The following is a 21,428-nucleotide window of genomic DNA, read 5'->3' as shown; positions in this document are numbered from 1 at the left end:
ACTAGACCCATAATCCTGGTTTGTCACCTTGTTCTACCCGCTTTACCTGGTGAACTGCAAAAACAAGGGAAATAAAATATTTAGTTGCTGACACACAAGCATGTGTGTCATTTAGTATCAATTCAAACTACATCAATTATTACAAATTAAATGAGTCGAAACTACACATGGTTAAACCTTTTTTTTCACACACATGCATTTTCTCACACATACTCATGTCGACAATGAAGAACATTTATTAACATAGGAAAAAAAAGGATTTGACAATCCATGACATGATCATGATCTTTGAATAGGACAAGGATTCAAATTCTGCAACACCTATGTAGGTACAGAGTGTTGAATGGTGTCTGAAAAGTGTTCATACAAACACTTCTTGCTAGCTGTCGCTCTTGCACTGACTTGGGTCCTTGAAAATGGTCCTCCGTACTGCAACATGAATAACTGCATACGTTCCGCTACTGGTTTGGATATACAGATGGCAAGATATAAAACACCATACTGAGATATCGCCACGTGCTGAACATCATCAACCTATTCAATTGAGTGGGACAAAAAACCGTCTCAGAATTTAGTTCATACTTGTTATGTATCTTTTATACATATTCATAGACTTTCTCCATATTTGTAAACAAGCCCGCCCATTTGCGTCATCTCCGTCGTCTCAGTTAAGTTGACCGTTTTGTTCTTTAGAGAGATAGTCAACCAAATTATATAAAAGTCTTTCTTTTGTACACAAATTTCAATTACAACTCACTTCACAACCCGACCTAAAGGACTCAGACTTGCCTTCCCAAATTGTATGGCTTTCTGAATTTACAGCCTACAGCCAGTTTTAGTGCCCTATCGGACTGATCCAAGACCTGTCACGTTGTCTGCGAGCTTTCATTTGGCTAGTCATTAAAGAAATCCGAACCACACTCATTGGAGAGCGAGTTTAAGTGGTCACCTGATATTAAAAATATGTATTCAAAAAAATGAAACAGATTTCACAAGAATCAGACTTTCAGTGAACGTCGATGTGGATTGCCCAGAATTCATTGCTTTGTTTACAAACGTGAAATCGGTCAGCTGTACTAGCTACATACACTCCATGTACAATAACACCCCCATAATAACTAGATACAAAAACAAAATAATACAGAAAATGCTGCTAATTTTGATCCAGTTACCACCCATATCTGAAGATGAGAACTCTATCTAGCCTATCTGCAAAATTCCTCTCATATTATGAGCTGATAGTCACAGGATCCTTGTTTGGTACTTGACTTTAATAATTAAAATGTAAACGCCTAGGCGAGGCTGACACGCGAATTTTGTAACTGACAATTCAACAAGAGTCTGATCAAGTCTGATCAACAAGAGTTTTTTTGCCCTTAGCTCGTCTTTCTCGTTTAGGGGGCAGGCACGTACGGAGGGGGGGACCTGCAGTAAAGAAGAAGAGACGAGCTCAACTTATTCGTGCTCGGCTGCTGACGATATCTGCCGCTTTGGGTGGCCTGAAAAACAATGCAGTTCACTAAAGACACTTCTGAAAATACAGTATAATGAGCGCAGAGGGAAGGCTTCGCATCTCCAGAGGCGTTACACACACATTTTTACTCTTTTAACACCGGATTTGCAGTCATAGGCAGAGTCGGGTGCAACCAGTATTCGGTATGGGGAAGGAGGTGAACGGGGTCTCTCGGAGTCGGTTTGAGGTGAGAGTTTCTCCAACATTGTTACTGGTTGATTACTGTGTGTGCATCCAGTAAGTTACAGTTTCTGGGCAGGTTGTCCTGTGAAGATCCTGCATATTTACTGTACAGATTCTTGCTTCTCAGGTCCCAGAAAGCCCGAGCTCTACAGGCTGTATCTCGTCTTGGCACAAATCAGTTGGCTTGCTGTAGTTTAGTATCTAACATAGTCATCGACCTCGTGAATTCGAGCTGAATTAATGTTATTTGCGGATTAAAATGGGAAACTGTTGTCGCCGTTTGTCGACATCGCCGCCGTTGGTGGGTACACGTTCAGCTGCTTCTTTGTGTAGCCTACCAAAACAAACACTCGTGCACTAAACGTGCACTTTCCTCCAAATATCACCGATAAACGCGTTAAACGTGTCGAAGTAACACGTTGATCTGTGACACGTTTTGGAAGAGGTGTCTTTCGGGTTTATGTTAGCTGGTTTTCTCAGATCACACGAGTATTTTAACGCTTGGCCCACCACACGGGCTTATTGCACCAGGCCTCGTGTCGAAATAGATTAAGTGTCTGGCAGAATGCGTTAAAAAACGGGCATGAACGGAGGAGGTACATGTCGGGGTACATATCGGATCACGACCCTGTCGTTGTTTTCACCCGTTTTGTGCATTAATAAACAAACACTGGGGACACTGGCTAGCATATGTCTCTCAAGAGTTGAGCCATGTCGAAAGTCGTTCGTGTCGTCGCCGACGTGTGTACTGTTTTAACTTTAGGCAGAACATCGTGGGATTTGCGTGTTTTCACTGGGTTTTAACGGTAAATAAGATGACAACAGAACAGAACCTCGGTCTTTAAGGCTCGGTGGCCTAGCGGCTGCGGCACCAACCATAGCCTGACCCCCCCTAACTACTGAATAATGTCTTCAGATATAATTTCCTCAGATGTATAACGGCTTAAGTGCATTAAAGTACACACAAATGAAAACACATCGTTGTATTATTTGTACATTATGTTTTATTTATTTAAGTTGCCATGGCTGCCTGTAATAAATATTTGAGTTTTTCCGGTGTTTGTTGTCATCTATGAAGTTTATGGTTTTCCCTAGGAAAGACACGGAGACACGTCACGTGGTCAATTTGACTGTAGGCCAATCTTGATTGGTTGTTCTGCATTTGCCCCGCCTCTTCCCGTATTGACAGACAGACAGCCCTTTTGGTTACGTAGTAGGATCATTGGGACAAATAGCCTTTTCAACCTAGCCTAATAAGGCAGACTAATGTTTTTTTGTTGGTTTGGTTGTTACAACTTTTAACCAATCAGACAAAAGAATAACAACCATGATATAAATAATCACCCGGAGAGTTATAAAAAAAATACCCCCTGCAATATGTAATGAATACTTGCATTTCATATGCACTTCACATTATGTATGTCCATTGAAAATGAATATTACCAAAAAATACTTAGGTTTTTTAGTAATGAATTCACACAGAGAATGGATGTTTATTCTCTGTGTGGTACAGCTGTTGTTCGTCCAGCCTTGTACCGGTCCGACCAAGTAAACTTATAGTATACGTACCATTAACTAAATGAAAACAGCAGCATAATCCCGGCATAGCAGTGAACTCCAGCTTAGCTGCCTTCGTTTGGCTAATGGCACCATTAATGTGCTTACATAATTCGCACGGCATTTAGTTGTGATCACAAAGCTAGCAGAGCAGAAAGGTGCAAAGCACTTCATGGGCGAAAACGTCACAGGCCAGTGACTGTTGGGAAAAGAGTTTTGTTGAGAGGAGATCTGTTGTTTCATGTGAAGTAGGCTGTATTGCCAATGGAATCCAGCTCAACTGACTTGAGTGTAATTATGCATATACAACAGTATAGTATCTCAAGAATGTGCTTTACTGCTCTATGGGTGAGACGTATATGGTTTGTTTTGTAAAATATTGGGTAGTCTTTGTTGACTTAGGCAAGAAATTGATTTACATTGAACACTACCATTTTCAAAAACATCCCATAATTGGCACGATGTTTTTTATAACTTGCCATTCACTATTCCTAGTTGCTAATGTCTGCTAGAGAATATGGATTTAGTCTACAGCCAAAGACTTCACACTGTTTGTCATTACACCTAGACTTCATACACTGGGCACCCACCCCTGAGTGACACTTAATATCATTAACATATGACCAAAACATCTTTCAGAAAATGGCTATGCGTAGTGTATATCTGTAATAATTTGCTAGATTACTATGCGAGTTTGACATTCTTCTGAGTTCATGCTGTTGTGTGCACAGAGAGGTTTTGGAGAGAGGAATAATCCAGAGATCCCAAACTTTTCTTTTTTTGATATTGCTAGCGTGTCATGATCCAAGCGCATATTTTATGGGAAGGCTGGCGTGAGAGAGGTGTCTGACACACGGAGGACTGGTTTGTGGATGCGGACCAAGGCTAGCCATGGACTGAGTCACAGCGCCACCTTGTGCCAGAGATTCAGTGTCTTCACCATCTCCCTTGGGGTTCTGTCTGGTGCATATGCACAACCATAGCGCCTGTTCTCCTGGTGTGTGACGAGGCTCAGCAGAGACCCTGTGCAGCTTTGCAAAATCTACACATCACCTGTATGTCACTGCTGTACACCTGATGACAAACTCAGCGGGGTGTATCCAACACGTGGCGCACTGTTGCCCCACTGAACCGGAAACCTTTAGCGTTCAACTGTCGATGATGTCCAAACATTGACCGGTTCTCTCTCTTCTGCGCAGATGTTCTCAAACAACGACGAGGCTGTCATCAACAAGAAGCTACCGAAGGAACTGCTGCTGCGGTTAGTTGGAGATCAGCCCGAGCTGTCCGCCTTGTCCTGTTCTCACCCTTTCTTAATCTTAATCTTTCTCTCCCCTCCATTAACTTATTAGCTGGGCCATCACTAACACCAAAACTAACAAATCCCGCCGTCGACGTGACCGTGTTGACCGTGGCGTCTGTGCTTTGCTAGCTGCTGTTGTTGTAAGGGTGTAGTTCTAATGTAGTGCTCATTGATCGCTCATTGATCAAGGAAGGATTCTTTCAGCTTTCCCGTGGATTTAGAGTTGAGGTAATTTCCCCCCACACCTGTAGCACAGGAGTTCTTCAAGCACCCAAGTCACGCTCCCTGTGTATTGTGGCAACGACTCTTATGCAAATCGACAATTTAGTTCATCACGAGCTGCTTGCTCATTTTTTCATTAGACACCATGTCTCTTGTAGCCCTTTTAAGCAGCACGGAAGATTATTTGAAAACGTTTAGGTCATTTCCCCCGTGTTTCATTAATATCTAATGAAACGAGCTGGACAACTGCGCAGACAGAAACGTAACTTTTAACGGCAGGCTCGGTTATATCACCACAGGTGATGGAGCAGTAACGAGTGCTTCCATATGTGTGCATTCATTACAGCTGTTTGTTCCATGCTGATGAGAAATGGCTTTCATTACTGATTCGGCTCAGGAGCACAGCGTGTCAGCATGTCCTGACTGTCCTTGTGGGCCGACAACGTGCCAAAGCTCTGCGTCTGTGTATCTCATTTGCCACACGCCATCAACTAACAGCCAAACAGTGTGTGTGTACCAATATGCTGGTGTCTAACAAGCTACCTTTTGTGTCACTTTGCATACACTAATGGATAATGGGTTAACTTTGTGTTACATTAACCATATACTAGGAGATAACAGACTTACAAAAACACTATTTAATAACACGCTTACTGTCTATCATATTTACTATATGTTGCTTGCTAACAGGCTGAATGAACATATTTACTGCGTAACACATGAACTGTGTCATATTTTCCAAGCACGGCCAACTAGGCCTCCTCAATAAAACAATACCAGTAGTTATCAAATTAGACCTTTTTAAAATATTGATTGGCGTGTGTGTTTTATACGTGTTTTTTTTTTAATCAAATAGTTTGATTCTCAATTCAGTATTTACAGCAATGGCTTGAACATTGAACAGCTGTTAATTTAATACACTAGGGCGTGATGACATAATGTAGCCAAACACACACACACACACACACACAAAACTGCACACACACATCGACAGGCAAGAGAGTGTAAGCTCACTAGGGAAATATTTTGAGCGTTGAGATGTAAAATAAAAAAAAAGTCAACAAGGAATAGCCCAGCTGGCGTAGTGGTTCCCATGGCGCCCCCGGCTGTAGGCCTTCCTTTTGTTTTGGTTTCCGTTTTGTCTGTACCCCGTCTGGCACTCTCTGCCCCTAATGTTCCCTTCCTGTGTCTTGCTATTCCATTAGTGGTTTAGGTCCCCGTGTCCCTTCTGTTTCTGTGTGTGGTTGCCAAGTCTTCTTGCATTTTTCGCATTAATTCTAAAAGTTGAGCTTTCTACAGTAGCCTAGTAATCTTTGCCTTGCACAACTGTTCCTGCTCATATGTGTTTTGACCTCTGCTTGAAATGGCCAAGACTGCCTGTATATACATGTAGTAAAAGTCTATTAGTTCCTGATAATGTGGTCTACTTAAAAAGTTTTGCTGTTTGAAGGGAAATTCCAAACCAGAGGGAGTATAAATGTTCAGTTTGAGGGGAGCAGTTCATAATTGGTCAGGGAGTAGTATGAATCACCCCACAGGAAGTTGACACCCCACAGCAAAGGTTTACTCGATTATAGCATGATTCGCCAAGTTGTGGAGGCTGGCTAGTTTATCAGAAAGCAGCAAATAAATGCAGATTTATTAGTTCATTTTTGTGTGAATGCCATTAGCATTTCCTAATTTTTGCTCAGAAAGGCTATCTAGTTAGCTAATCTTAGTTATCCTGAGTAAATATTGGCCATTCAGCCTTCAAACAGATATTTATTTACTTGCTAAACATAGGGGAGTGTTGCATGCAGTTTAGTTTAGGCACTTTAGCAAACAGACAGAGGTGTCAAGTAATGAAGTACAAATACTTCGTTACCTTACTTAAGTAGAAATTTTGGTTATTTATACTTTACTATACTTTTCAGCTGACTTTTTACTTCTACTTACATTTTTACACCATTATCTGTACTTTCTACTCCTTACATTTAAAAAATAGCCTCATTACTGCTATTTCATTTCAACTTGCTTTCATTCCGGCATGACATCGTTTAAAAAAAAAACCTATCCTGACTAATCGCGCCATCCGGATAGAGTGAATTTGATTGTGGTTGGATGAGAAGTATAAACATATAATATTCCGACACCCTATTGGTTTGGACGTGATTCATCGCACCTTCACACGTCACGTCACACTCCAGCGAGGACGTAGCAGACGTACGTAGCTTAGTATACAGATGTCCGTGGCAGAGACTCAAGAGAATTCGAGTGAAGTGTCCCAACTAAGCACCAGCGAGGAGGTTGGTAGCCAGGAATACCAACCAACCCTTGTACTAAAGTACATTCATTTTCAATGGGCATATGTGCCCATTTTTCAATATTAACATTTTAATATAACATTATATTCATTATGGTTTTTAGAAGAAAGGGGTTTTTGGGGAGGTGAGCTAGTGCACTATTGACCCCTGTGGTGTGACCTAAGCTTTTGTCCTTAATGGCTTTTTTTTCCTTACATTACTTTTACCTTTATACTTTAAGTAGTTTTGAAAGCAGCACTTTAACACTTTTACTTGAGTAAAAAGCTTGAGTTGGTACTTCAACTTCTACAGAAGTATTTTTAAACCCTAATATCTATTCCTATTCCCCACTATCTTAGGGAGTTTTTCCTCGCCACTGTCGCCCTTGGCTTGCTCATTAGGGTTCTGGACCCGTAGTATTGTTAACCTTTTAAATCCTGTAAGGCGCTTTGTGACAACATGTGTTGTGAAAAGCGCTATACAAATAAACTTTGATTGATTGATTGATATACTTTTACCTGAGTAATGAATGTAAATACTTCTGACACCTTTGCAAACAGAAGTACTATATGGCGGTTCAGCTGTTAAGAGAAATGGGGGGGGGGGCAGTTGGCGTAAAGGGCATGTCTCAGTACCAAGAACACGAACACTGGACTTCTAGGAAAGATCATTCTTGACAATTTAGTTTGCAAGAATGAGCTCGCAAGAACACAAGGACAGGGAACCCCTGTTGAGATGTGCTGTGAACTTGTGGGGAAAAAAAAACACACTGAAGTAAATTTGAGCAACATCCACAGCACTGATAAAGCAGTGAATGTTGGGTCTTTCTGTTTGTTCTCATCAGCAAGCCCCCAACCAATGCGTCCTCTGTTTTCAGTACTAACACCTGTACAACTGTTCTTGGTACATGCGATCTTGAGAATCAGAATGGTGCTCGGGCAGCAGATGATGATGTCGGGTGAGAACGCAGGTGGATTGCGTATCAAGAAACACCCAGCGTCTTGTGTGTGATGACGCGGAATTCCAAATGATCGGATTTAATCAAATGTAATTCCCTTGACCCAGGTCACATGATTAATGTGTAGGTAACACCGTGGTGCTGCTCAGGGATCCTGGGAAATGATGGACATGAGTGCTCACTCACACACATTTGGGACAGCTGTAATAGGCTGCTGCACCACATTACAGCTTACTAATGTGAACAATGCGGCACGTTTAAATCTCCCCGCAAAACGGAACTTATTCAAGCAACCGACTATGCAGGGCAGACTTATTTATGTATGTATGTATTTATTTAATTAAATATTTGAATTTGAAAAAATCTTCAAATACCAGCGTAACTACGTTTGTTCTTTTGTCTTTTTATTTATGGCGCTCTGGTAAGACAACCTGCATTGTATACCTGTAAACTAAATATTAGAATAATGTCAGCATAAACATATGTATTTGGATCTAACTGTAGCAGCTATAGATGCATATTGAATGTCAGTGGGGTTTCTTTTTCTTGCAGTAGTAGGCAGTTCTTGGCCATCGTAAGTGGTGAAAGGCTCCAGTCATTCTAGTGTCCAGTGATGTGAGACTATATTGGGGGTAATTAAAGGTCTGGAAGGATCTGCCAGTGGAGTCATTTGAAACATCACAGATGAAGGATGAATTTCTTAACTATAATCAAGAGATCCTATACAACGGGACGGCCTTCGAGGACATGAATACAGTCTGTTATGCTGAATTATCACAATCCCGCTTCATTTGAACCCGTAATCCTTGTTTTATAGCGTCCCTTTGCCCTTTGGAACCGAGTCCTCTTATGAAGTTGCAGATCTCTTCAAGATGGCATCTTTATACACAGCCATGGTGATTTTTTTTGTGTGTGGGTTATGTAAATTTTTTTGTGGTTGTCAGTTCAAAACCTCAATTTCACGCATCAATAGCTCACCAAAAAATAAAAAAAACAACACTTCATTACCAGGCGGCTAGTGGAGCTCTGTAGGCCACCCTGCGGGTGTGTCTCAAATCCACCTTGCCTGTAGACCTCAGCTCAGTTTTGGGTGGCGAGTGGCTTCAAGAGGTAGGGGGAATGTGACATGAATATATGTGCAAATGACGAACAAATCTGCAACGACCATCTAACGGTGGCATACAAGCAACTGAGACATCGCCATAGTGCTAGACATTTCACTACCAAGGAAGAGTTGTCCTGTTGCCATGGAGCCATAACACCTCCCCTACTGCTCTGTCCCAACAAATGCTGTGGTCCCTACACCCTACCCCTAGGCAGGAGTCTAGAAGACCAGTAGGACTAGGTGGTAGGGGCAAGGAGTGAAATGGAACTGGGCCTTCTTTCTTTTATAGTGTAGTCAAGTGCGTCTGAGCCATTGAACAGTAAATCCGGTAGCTTAGTTCTGTTGTTGGTAAAATATAGCTACTTACATAATTTTTTTAAATCGTATAATAATAAATATAAGCAATTTGCACGTTGCTTTGAAATGTTTGTCTCATGTTTCTCTGGAAACTGTAAATCACTACGTTTTTGAATATCTCTCTCTTATATCTATATAAATAGTTAAAAATGAAAATGAGCTAAAAAGCCTACTGTATATTTCTCACATGCCCTTGGTACAATAGGAGTAGGAGAACCCATGTACATTTTAATGTGTTTATTCTATTCCCAGCAAGAAAGAGACAAGCCATTACTAGCTAGTTTTTTTAAATGACCCTAGCATTTTAATCCTGGATTGCATGCGACACCACCATTTTTAAAAATGGAAGTAGTTCTATAGGCCGGGCACAAAGTATTATTAGCTGAACAAACAGACATTGTTTTGAATTAGCAACATACAGATAAAATTAGTAACTTCATTTGTGGGTGTATCCAAGCAAAATATGTCAAGACGGTAGAAAATGGTTCCACAAAAATAAATGTTTTGGCTCCTTGGTATCAAGACATGGCAATTATACCATCAACAATAAGTCTGGATATAACGACCGTGGTGTGGGTCTAAGTGAGTTCACCAACTCCAGACTGTGCATTATGAAACGAGCTATGAATATCAATGACACATTCACAGTAGGCACTAATCAGATAGCTCAAAACTTCAGACACAACGAGGAAGAACTTTGTCAGAAACCAAGACTGAAAAGGGAATTTGTCAGCACTGGCTGTGGATTGAGGGCACATCAGAGAATTATAAAATGCTGTGCCGTGTATTTTGTCTGTAGTCAACGGAAGTCAGATCTGCTTAGATACAGGGTAGTGTAATATAAGAACATGTACACCAAGAAGCATCAGGACTGTCCCTTATGTTACGCTGTCACAACATAGAGGGCGCTTAGGTAAATAGAGAATGTTTGCTTTTCATCAAGATTTCAAGATAGTTTGCAGATATCCCCCAAAAGGCCAAAGTCACATGACTGGGTGAAGGCTGTAGTGATGCAGGTCTAGTTAGGGAGCTTGTTTGACCCCCTCCAACAGCCATCAGTCTGCACGTGGCTTATTCCCCAGACTGAATGCACTGCACACGGGCCAAAGGCTGAAGCCTTCAGTGCTCCCTCTGTGGTTTAGGTAAGATAGACACTCCTGAAGAAAAACCGAACAGCAGCAAACGTTTTCCCAGCAAATTCTGCTGTATGGTTCAAACTTAGAATCCCATTCAGTTCTGGAGGAATTAAAAATATATATATATATATGACACGGTTTGTGAATGAATTCTTTGGAAATAATTCATAGTGTCGAAATCTTTTCTTTTCTGTTTGTAACACCCGACAGCTGGGGAGCATGTGCTGCTTGCCCGTTTAGAAGTAAGATGGATACTTTGGTTGTCTGCATGTGCACACACACACTCACACACACTCACACTCACACTCACTTTTGGATCTTCACTGTTACCTAGATGTTCAAATTAGGAGTACTTTTTCGTGAACAGTTTTTTGTATTGATATTGCATCCTGTTTTTTGTTTTGTGTGTTTTGTTTGTTTTTTTGTGTTGTTTTTTTAGAATTTTCTCCTTCTTGGATGTGGTCACACTTTGCCGCTGTGCACAAGTGTCTCGAGTAAGTCCAAGTTCGTCTGTGTGGTCTGTGTGTGATGTGCTTCTGTTCACCATTAAGTGTTATTTGCATGAGATTTATTAGCCTAAAGTGTATATGTGTGTATATGAAGTGGTCATTCTCTGAGCCCTCTCTCTCTCTTTCTCTCTCTCTCTCTCTCTCTTAGTCGTGGAACGTCCTGGCCTTAGATGGCAGTAATTGGCAGCGAATTGACCTGTTTGACTTCCAGAGGGACATTGAGGTCAGAAAGACCCCAGCCGTACCTCCAACACAAGACTCCAGAACACTCCAGAACATGCATGCGTTTAGGCAGTTTGATTCCTCCCACATGCTTTTGACCACTTCTCTGACTCTTGACCACAGTGTTTACAAATGGAGTGTCTAGTCCAAAAAAAATTGTAAGAAGAAGCTAATCAGGTTTAAAAAAAAAACTTTATTTAAACCGCTATTGTGAAACAAACACAATAAGCAGGCGATCCACCTCAAAACTCTTAGAGCGGCCCAAAACTGAGGTTATATGTATCTTTTCAGTACGAATTCAATTCGATCTCTGCTCAGGGCCTGCTAATATACACATATGACCTCGGGCGCCCCTGTGCTCAGGTGTGGGAGCAGATGTCCATTTCCGCAGGGTGATTGAGAACAGCAGCGTGTGCCAGGTGGCAACAGCCTGACGGCGCTTCATATGTGCAGATTACAGCAGGTGTGAGCCTGGCCTTGGTGTTCACAGAAACACCAGCTGTTTGCGTCTATTGTGGCCCCGGGGCGCTTCATTCAACAGGAGTGATAATGAAGTGATGAGCTGAAGCAGGCGTGGTGGGTTTCCTGGTCGTAGGTTGGCTCGTCCGGCTGGAGCGACCTCCGCTTCTCCAGCCGAGCTGTGTTCCTGCTCCTGGCCCTGGGTTCCAGGGTGTGGCGTCTCTGGGGCGGGGCCACAGAAGCTAGGCTCAAGTTACAGAGAGGTCCTCTCCACTTTAAAAGTAGATGTGTGCTTTCGTTTAGTTATTGGATTTTTAAAAATTAGACATTTAAGGTATAATCCTAATCCAAAGATATGGTTTTGTCGTGGTGGAATTGTGACGGTGAAATGGAGAGTGGATAAAGAAAATCTTATTATCTCCAAACTATGGGGATGTTCTACACGTGGAGCTTATTGGAAATATGTATCTGCTCGGTGGTGTTTAATTCAGTTAACATTGCTGTGTGTGTATATGTGTGTTTGTACACGTCCTTGTGTGTGGTAACACGCATTTATGTGTACAGGAATGTGCTTTTGTCCATGTGGTAATACTCTTTCATGTGTGTCTGGGAATGCATCTTTGCGTGTGCTCATGCTTGTGTGTGTGTGTGTGTGTGTTTGGTGTGTATGGTGTGTGTTTGGTATGTATTTGTGTGTGCATGCGTGCGGCATACCTACAATACAGGGTCGTGTGGTGGAGAACATTTCCAAGAGGTGTGGAGGCTTCCTGAGGAAACTAAGCCTGCGAGGGTGTTTGGGCGTGGGAGACGGTGCTCTCAGGTAAGGGGGACGGGGAGAGGGAACCCCAACACCCAACCCTAGGGAACCCCAACACCCAACCCTAGGGAACCCCAACACCCAACCCTAGGGAACCCCAACACCCAACCCCAGGGAACCCCAACACCCAACCCCAGGGAACCCAAACACCCAACTCTAGGGAACCTTAACACCTAACACATAACCCTGGGGAACCCCAACACCTAACCCTAGGGAACCTTAACACCTAACACAGAACCCTGGGGAACCCCAACACCTAACCCTAGGGAAACCCAAAACCAAACCCTAGGGAACCATAACACCTAACACCCAACCCTAGGGAACCCCAACACCCAACCCTAAGGAACCCCAACACCTAACCCTGGGGAACCTTAAAACCTTACTAACCCTAGGGAACCCTAACACCTAACCCTAACCTGTAAAATCACCAGCCTGTAGGCTGTGATATGAATACGAGTTGTGCAGCAGGCGTCAGAGATTAGCAGGGATGTCAGGGCTTAACCTGATCCCAGGTCAGAGATGGTGAGGAGCTTTCTGGACGCCCACCTTAACTACAGCCTAGTTTATTCTGGTTCAGATATTACCCATGACAACCATGAATCCATGACCTCATGAGCGCAAGCCAGCCCATAGGTAGAAACATGATTTTTCTCCCCAAACACTTTCTCAGTTAGATATGCTGCTAAAGGTTCGTCTTTCTGGTCTGAGCATGTGGCCGAGATGATTGTTGATTGTCCAGATGTCACTTGAATGTTCAAGAGGGACTTTGTATTCACAATGGAAAATCATTAATGACGTTGTGAACTGCTGCCATGTTGAAGTTCTCCTGCTGAAAGCCAGTCAGACCCGTGCTGCCAGTCCAGCGTGTGTGTTCTTAAGGTTTGGACTGTCGCTAAACAGCGTTTAGAGAAAATGTGGGGAAAAATTGAATCTCTCCTTCCAAACCTCCTGGCAGTGAGGCCATAAACAAAATTGGAATGACGGTCACACTCTGGTGTCCGGAATAATTGTTAACCACCAAGGTCGTTTAAAAATGTTCTCTCAAGCTGCAATTAGAAACCACTGGATCAGGTTAAACAAGGAATTTTTGACCTAGACCAGCCAGACATATCTAAGGATGATTGTTGTATACTGTCCACTAGAGGGCAGTGTGAGGTAGTAATAAATCCTGCCTTATCCTAGAGGAAGTACTGCCTTGGCTAGTGCTGAGTAGAGTTGAGTGTTTTCCCTGTAAGACTATGATTAGCCTGTCAGAAGGTACTTTGAGTTCTGACTGGTGTATTAGAGCAGCGGGGACAGTGAGTGCCCGACAGGGTCAGTTTAATAGAGCAATAGCAAAACTACTAGAGTGAAAACAACATGAATGTGTCCACATTTTTTCATTTTACTGGTGACGACATGAAGTTCTTTTATTTGATGTTGTCACATGTTTCTTTTTTGTTTTGGTCATTGTAAAGCCAAGACTGTACAAAGACAGTATTTGTATTTGATCAATGTGCTTTCGTGTGCTACAGAACCTTTGCCCAGAACTGCAGAAACATTGAGCTGCTCAATCTGAATGGTTGTACCAAGATCACCGACAGGTCTGTGGATCTTCTGTTGCTCTCACTTTGTGTGATTTGAGACTGTTTGGGAATCAATGGTGCTGATATGTTGTTGTTGTTGTTGTTGTTGTTGTTGTTGTTGTCCTCCCTCCCTCTGCAGTACATGTAACAGCCTGAGCAAATTTTGCCCCAAACTGAAACACTTGGACCTCGCTTCATGCACCTCAATCACTAACCTGTCTCTCAAAGCCCTTAGGTAAGTGTACACACACACACACACGCACACGCACACACACACACACGCACACACACACACACATACCTGCTATCTAACATTTAGAGAGAGCCCTGGTGTCTCTGTTCTCTCTCTCTCTCTGTTTCTATTAAAGCTTTTCTTCTTCACTCACATTGACTCTGTGAACCTCTCCACTCTGTGTCTGTAGTGAAGGCTGCCCCCTGCTGGAGCAGTTGAACATCTCGTGGTGTGATCAGGTAACCAAAGATGGCATCCAGGCACTGGTGCGCTGCTGTCCGGGACTCAAAAGTCTCTTTCTCAAGGGCTGCACGCAGGTATAATGCAAAAAGAAGACTTCAAGTTTAGTGCCATTGGTGTGGGTGTGGGCGTGGGTTCATGGGAACAGTGGGTATGGCTATTGAAGGAGTCTCTGTTTATTCTATTTTTTTATTAATGTATTTATTTATTTTCCCCTTTCACAGCTGGAAGATGAGGCCTTGAAACACATTGGGGCTCACTGTCCTGAACTGGTCACCCTTAACTTGCAGACGTGTTCAGTAAGACACACCTGCATGTTTACTGAAAGATTCTCTCCAGCTTGAAACTTATTGCCAGGAACTTAAATAATTAGATTTTTTAAATTAGATTTTATAACAATAACAAGACTATAACAATATCTAGTAGGGAATATTCTTGTTTTGCTTAATGTCTGATGGAATGTCTATATTTCTGTTTATTGTGTGTGTAATATGTGATTGGTGTGATGTGCGTTCTAAGCAGCAGATCACAGATGAAGGTTTGATAACTATTTGTCGAGGATGCCATCGGCTGCAGTCTCTCTGTGTGTCTGGCTGCGCAAACCTCACAGACGTAATCCTGAACGCTTTGGGACAGAATTGCCCCAGACTAAGGTACAGTGTACCATACACATAAATACACACCGCACCAAAACATTACACACACACACACACACACACACACACACACACACACACACACACACACACACACACACACACTACCATACTACAAGCACACCATGAACCATACTATAGACACACATTATCATAATATATATACACACTACCCCAAAACCACACAGGCACACAGCGTTTTTGTTAGCATAAAAAAGAATGTGTAAATGTTTACTTTAGATTAGGCAATGATTAAATTTTATCATTAAATCATTAGATCTAATTTAATCATTAAATTATATCTCTCTATCCTTCTCCCTCTGTCTGTCTGTCTGTTTCTCTCCCACTCTTTGTCTGTCTGTCTCTCTCTCTCTCTCTCTCTCTCTCTCTCTCTCTCTCTCTCTCTCTCTCTCTCCCTCCCTCTCTCTTACAGAATACTAGAAGTCGCCCGTTGTTCACAACTTACAGATGTAGGGTTCACCACGCTGGCACGAGTGAGTGACGTGTGTGTGTGTGTGCACACACTTGCTCTGAGTGAAAATACATTAAGAATAATTAACTATTTATATTTTATTTAGAATTAAAGTTTGGCCAAGTAACAAAAGCTTCAAATAATTTGGCTTGCTTTTTTGCTTTTTAAAATAACATTTTCCGAACAGAAGTTGTGTGTGCCTAGTGGTGTATTATAGTTTGTTTGTTCTGGTTAATGAGGTTGTAAGTTCATTTGCCATGTTTCTCTGCTGTCCCTGGGTGTGTGGGTAGAATTGCCATGAGCTGGAAAAGATGGATTTGGAAGAATGTGTACAGGTGAGTATGTGTTTGTGTAAAGACAGTTCTGGCCTGTAGGTGGTGTAGTTCTGCCCTGTTTTGATTCTGCCATTGCTTGTAGGGTTTGGTATACCATATACAACAGGTGTAATTGGTCCTGTCTCCCTCTAGATTACAGATGCGACCCTCATCCAGTTGTCCATACACTGCCCCCGCCTCCAGGTTCTGGTAAGACATAAAACAGCATGTAACTTCATATACATTTCCCTGTTTATGCAACAGAGCTGCAAATATCCATAATGGGCATGGCAAATTTGCATAATAGGCTTGATAAATTTGCATAATGGGCTTGACAAATAATCGTAAGGGGCCTGACCACTTGACTGTATGGTTCTTAGCATGGTGGATCTTGCACAATATAGATTGCACAGTGCAACAAGTATGTAGATTGCACCTTTATGTGTGTATATAGTGTATCTCTTTATATGTTCTATTCCATATTCTATTTATTTTTGTTGTAATTCTGTTTCATGTCTGCAGAGAGAAATTCCTTGTAAATTTCATATTTGGCCAAGATTCTGATCACTATAATTCCACTGTTTGCCATAATGATAGTGTTTAATCCTTTTATTACTCTAACCTAGACTTGTATCTCTGTATTTACTATAATACATGAGTTTCTCTCCGTCATTTCCATATTGTCTAAGTTTCTGTCCAAAACACCAGAGTTCAACTCTGTATTTTTACTACAATACCAGAGTTAATCTGTCTCATTAGTGCAACACTAGACTTCATCGTTGTGTCACTGCCGTAGTGCCAGGGATTCTCTGTGTGCCACTTTCATAACTCTAGAGTCTGTCCCACTGTGAGCTGATCACGGATGACGGGATCCGTCACCTGGGCAGCGGGCCGTGTGCGCACGACCGTCTGGAGGTGATCGAGCTGGACAACTGTCCCCTGATCACAGACGCATCACTGGAGCACCTCAAAACCTGCCACAGCCTCGACCGCATCGAGCTCTACGACTGTCAGCAGATCACCCGCGCTGGAATCAAACGCTTAAGGGTCAGTCTGCGTCTCAGCTGCAGTTTAGATCCAGTGAGCAACTAGATCATTTTGATCCACTACACATTTAGGATATATTTAGGACATTTCTTGGATATAAATTCAGAAATGATACCAAAGGATCTGTTTGTTTGTTTCCCTTGTCTCAATCTAGACACACTTGCCCAATATTAAAGTCCACGCCTACTTTGCACCAGTGACTCCTCCCCCATCCGTGGGCGGAAGCCGCCAGAGGTTTTGTCGCTGCTGCATCCTGCTGTGATGCACCTTCTTGCCCCCTTGGCCAACCTTTGACCTTTTACCCCGGTTTCCCAGCAGCCCATGCTGGTACCTCATCTGGTAAAGCGAGTGAGAGACAGAGACACAGAGACTTACTCTTATGTAGTAAGTGTGTGAGTGTGTGTACGAGTGTGTGTTTGTGGAATAGAACAGCTGGTGGGTTTCTTATGTAAAATTATAATTTTTTTTTTTATGTGAAGACAATATGGTGAATATCTCACAAACCTAAATTATTTATAATCTTTTTTATATTTATCTTAAAGGGGACCACTATTCCCAATTATGTATTAGAAACTGCTATTTTTGAGTAATTTTCAAGACAACCACTGTTGCTGGATAGGACATAACTAGGATATTTTCATCAAGATAATTGAAATTGTTTTAAGGTAAAAGCCATTAATTGAAATATTCGAGCAAATTCAAACCACATTACACAGTCAGTAGTCAGTGACAACCAGTGACACTGCCTGAAACGGACATGATGATGTCCTGAAGCAAACACACACACACACACGCGCACACACACCACAGGTAGTAGCAAAGACCTCTGAAGGACACATTTGCACAGGTCAGCAAGTCAAACTAATTGCTCTCTGCAAGAATTGAACATTCAGTGAAGACACACCTACACAGACACGTGCACTCACCTCTCTCTGTCTCTCTTAAACTGGATGCTTGTGGTAAAAGAGGGAGCTGACTATTTTTGTAAAAGAATAAGAATTAAAAAATGCATATTGCTGATGATCAGAGCAGATGCCAAAAGATGCATGTTACAAATCTATTTTTAAAATAAACAATCTAAGTCTATATATGAAATGTTTGGAGAGAAAGGCCTGACCACAGCTAGCCATCAAGAATCAAGCAACAGTATCTTGGGTCAAAGCCAGCCAACGGGTTTGACCGAGATCGAAGGTGATCGGTGATGTCTCTAAACTGTACCTAAGGAGAGACTCTGACATTACTGAAAATCCACACCAGATGTGGTGTATATGTGTGTGTGTGTGTGTGTGTGTGTGTGTGTGTGTGTGTGTGTGTGTGTGTGTGTGTGTGCGTGCGTGCGTGCGCATAGTCAGGGGGAAAATGGGTTTGTAGTGATGTGGACCCGTTATGGATGGAGATATTCCTTGGAGCACAGGAGGAGAATGCAGACTGGTTGGTGCGTGGGTGGGTTTGACCCGACCAGAAGGACAACCTGGAAAACAAAACGAACCAGTGATGCATGTGTGTTGTCCTGGATTGCTTCTTGACTGAACTTCATGTTCACGAGAGAGAAGAACTGACCCTTCAAACAAATTAAAAGTGTATTTTGTTGTTGTTGTTGATGTAGATTTGTTTTTGTTGTTGTTGTTTTCTTTTCTTGTTGGATTTGTTTGTTTATCTGATTTGCGTCATTGAATGTTAAGATGGTGTAAGTATTGTATGTCTGGATGAAAAGGGTGTGAGTGTGTGTGTGTGTGAGAGTGTGTGTGTGAGAGTGTGTGAGAGTGTGTGCGTGTGTGTGTGAGAGTGTGTGCGTGTGTGTGCGTGAGTGTGTGTGTGTGTGAGAGTGTGTATGTGTGTGTGTGTGTGAGTGTATGTGTGAGTGTGTGTGTGTGTGAGAGTGTGTGTGTGTGTGTGTGTGTGTGTGAGTGTGTGTGTGTGTGTGTGTGTGTGTGTGTGTGAGAGAGTGTGTATGTGTGTGTGTGAGAGTGTGTATGTGTGAGTGTGTGTGAGTGTGTGTGAGTGTGTGTGAGTGTGTGTGAGTGTGAGTGTGTGTGTGTGAGAGAGTGTGTGTGTGTGTGTGTGTGTGTGTGTGTGTGAGAGTGTGTGTGTGTGTGTGTGTGTGTGTGTGTGTGTGTGTGAGAGTGTGTGTGTGAGAGTGTGTGTGTGAGAGTGTGTGTGTGAGAGTGTGTGTGAGAGTGTGTGTGTGAGAGTGTGTGTGAGAGTGCGATTGGCTGCTCTGGCAGGAAGTGAACTGCACACTCATGCAGGATGCTTTAAATTGGCCCCAGAAGGAGAGCCTGTACTGTATTCTGCTGTTACTTGTATCTGCCTGCAGGACATCGCGGGACAGTTCTGCATGCAGGACGTTGCAGGACAGTTCTGCGTGCATCCGCAACTCGATACGCAGGAGCAGGAGGCACTTTGTCAGAACCCACCCCACATCACAGCCCTCTGTGTCCTCCCCCTGGTGGGACACTTCACCTCTGTGTCCTCCCCCGGGTGGGACACTTCACCTCTGTGCCCTCCCCCCCTGGTGGGACACTTCACCTCTGCGTCCTCCCCCCTGGTGGGACACTTCACCTCTGCGTCCTCCCCCCTGGTGGGACACTTCACCTCTGCGTCCTCCCCCGGGTGGGACACTTCACCTCTGCGTCCTCCCCCCCTGGTGGGACACTTCACCACTGTGTCCTCCCGCTGGTGGGACACTTCACCTCTGTGTCCCCCCCCCCTGGTGGGACACTTCACCTCTGCGTCCTCCCCCCTGGTGGGACACTTCACCTCTGCGTCCTCCCCCGGGTGGGACACTTCACCTCTGCGTCCTCCCCCTGGTGGGACACTTCACCACTGTGTCCTCCCGCTGGTGGGACACTTCACCTCTGTGTCCCCCCCCCCCCTGGTGGGACACTTCACCTCTGTGTCCTCCCCCCTGGGTGGGACACTTCACCTCTGACTCCTCCCCCTGGTAGCACACTGCACCTTGTCGCTACACGACTGACACTTGTTTGGTTTGTTCCAGGCTAAAAGTCCTTCAGTGTGGCTTTATTGGACTTTAGCATCTGATGGTTACAAATCCACCAGACAGTAAAAGGAAGCAGCACATACAGTCCTGGCCAACGTCCCTCCCACAATGTCCCTTCCATGTGACCTTAAACGACCCCTTCTGCATTCTCCCTCCCCAACAGACTGAATCTGTCACTCCATGATTGCACAACTCTGCAGATCTCTGTCTCTTTCTCTCTCTGTCTCTCTTTATCTCAATGTGTCTCTCGTTCTCTCCCTGTGTCTATTTTCTCTCTCCTTCTGTCTCTGTCTCTTTTTCCATTTCCCTTTTTTCTCTATCAGACACCTTTAAAGTCCTAGTGACTTTCAAAAGCACAGTTGCGGTGATGACGTGTGTCGGAGTGGGTTCGAGGGTTCGGGCGGAGAAGGGACTTGTGTTCTGGTAGAGCTGATCCTCTGGGATTTTACACCCTTCCATTTTGACAATGACTGTAGTTGTTTGTTGCAATTACAATTACTGTAAATCTTTTCCCTTTTTTATTTTTACAATTAACCCATATAAATGAATATGTATGTATGAATAAATATATAACTATATATTATTAAGATCTGCGTGTTTTTCTATTTTTTGTTTGTTTATATTAAGTAGCCTCAATACTTTCAATTATTTGATGTCACAAAACAAACAAAACCTTTACCAGGTTTAATGGCAAAAAGACTCAGCTAATATATATGCAAAGATGAAAGGCATTATTATTATTATCATCAATATTATTATTTTTATTATTATACAAATTAGGATGTCGGTTTGGTTTCATCCTATGCACTTTAGTAATTAACTTATTTATTTAAATAATTTATTTAGTAACATTATTACACATCAGACTCCATTTTTATTTAAACTACAGCTAGAAAGTGAACACACTGTGACCCCGTACCTTCAGAAATACTTCTGTTAGTTTTTCAACGTTTCCAAAACGCACCTGCTGCATGTCACAGCAGACAATCAGGCTGGCAAAAACGATACAAACTTCTTTCAAAAGTTTAATTGCCATTGCTATAATTAGTCACAAGAGGGCGCTGTGCCATTGCCTTCCACCAAATTTGTGTGTCGGCAGAAAAATCCATATCCCTGTACACCGGTGTAGACTGCAATAACTAAGGATTGATTCTAAAGTGCCTTAGTTTTGTAAACACATATGCATGTCTTCTTTTATATAATGTAAGAACTTTAACACTTTTCCTGTTCAGAGCCCATACATCGATTAAGTGGCCAGCCGAGTCATGTTTGGCCATG

The 21,428-nt window shown here is 42.8% G+C and overlaps 1 protein-coding gene across 2 annotated transcripts; it reads left to right on the top strand.

The window, feature by feature from the left end:
* The first annotated feature begins 1,353 nt into the window (after positions 1 to 1,353).
* fbxl20 (F-box and leucine-rich repeat protein 20) lies at positions 1,354 to 20,737 on the top strand. Of its 2 annotated transcripts, none has more exons than XM_077008292.1 (15): positions 1,354 to 1,700; positions 4,453 to 4,514; positions 11,056 to 11,110; positions 11,274 to 11,348; positions 12,532 to 12,626; positions 14,138 to 14,206; positions 14,328 to 14,423; positions 14,611 to 14,737; positions 14,885 to 14,959; positions 15,180 to 15,313; positions 15,750 to 15,810; positions 16,079 to 16,123; positions 16,256 to 16,312; positions 16,937 to 17,149; positions 17,304 to 20,737. In XM_077008292.1, exons 1-15 carry the CDS (start codon positions 1,659 to 1,661, stop codon positions 17,409 to 17,411), a joined length of 1,314 nt encoding a protein of 437 aa, XP_076864407.1. In that variant the 5' UTR covers positions 1,354 to 1,658; the 3' UTR covers positions 17,412 to 20,737. The 2 variants fall into 2 exon arrangements, with proteins under 2 accessions (XP_076864407.1, XP_076864408.1); XM_077008293.1 differs by having other exon boundaries at positions 1,370 to 1,700; positions 15,183 to 15,313.
* Positions 20,738 to 21,428: the final 691 nt, after the last annotated feature.

The sequence above is a fragment of the Brachyhypopomus gauderio genome, chromosome 6 (genome assembly GCF_052324685.1).
Source record: "Brachyhypopomus gauderio isolate BG-103 chromosome 6, BGAUD_0.2, whole genome shotgun sequence".
In the NCBI taxonomy this organism is placed as follows: domain Eukaryota; kingdom Metazoa; phylum Chordata; class Actinopteri; order Gymnotiformes; family Hypopomidae; genus Brachyhypopomus; species Brachyhypopomus gauderio.
This window is presented reverse-complemented; position numbering and strand designations above follow the sequence as displayed.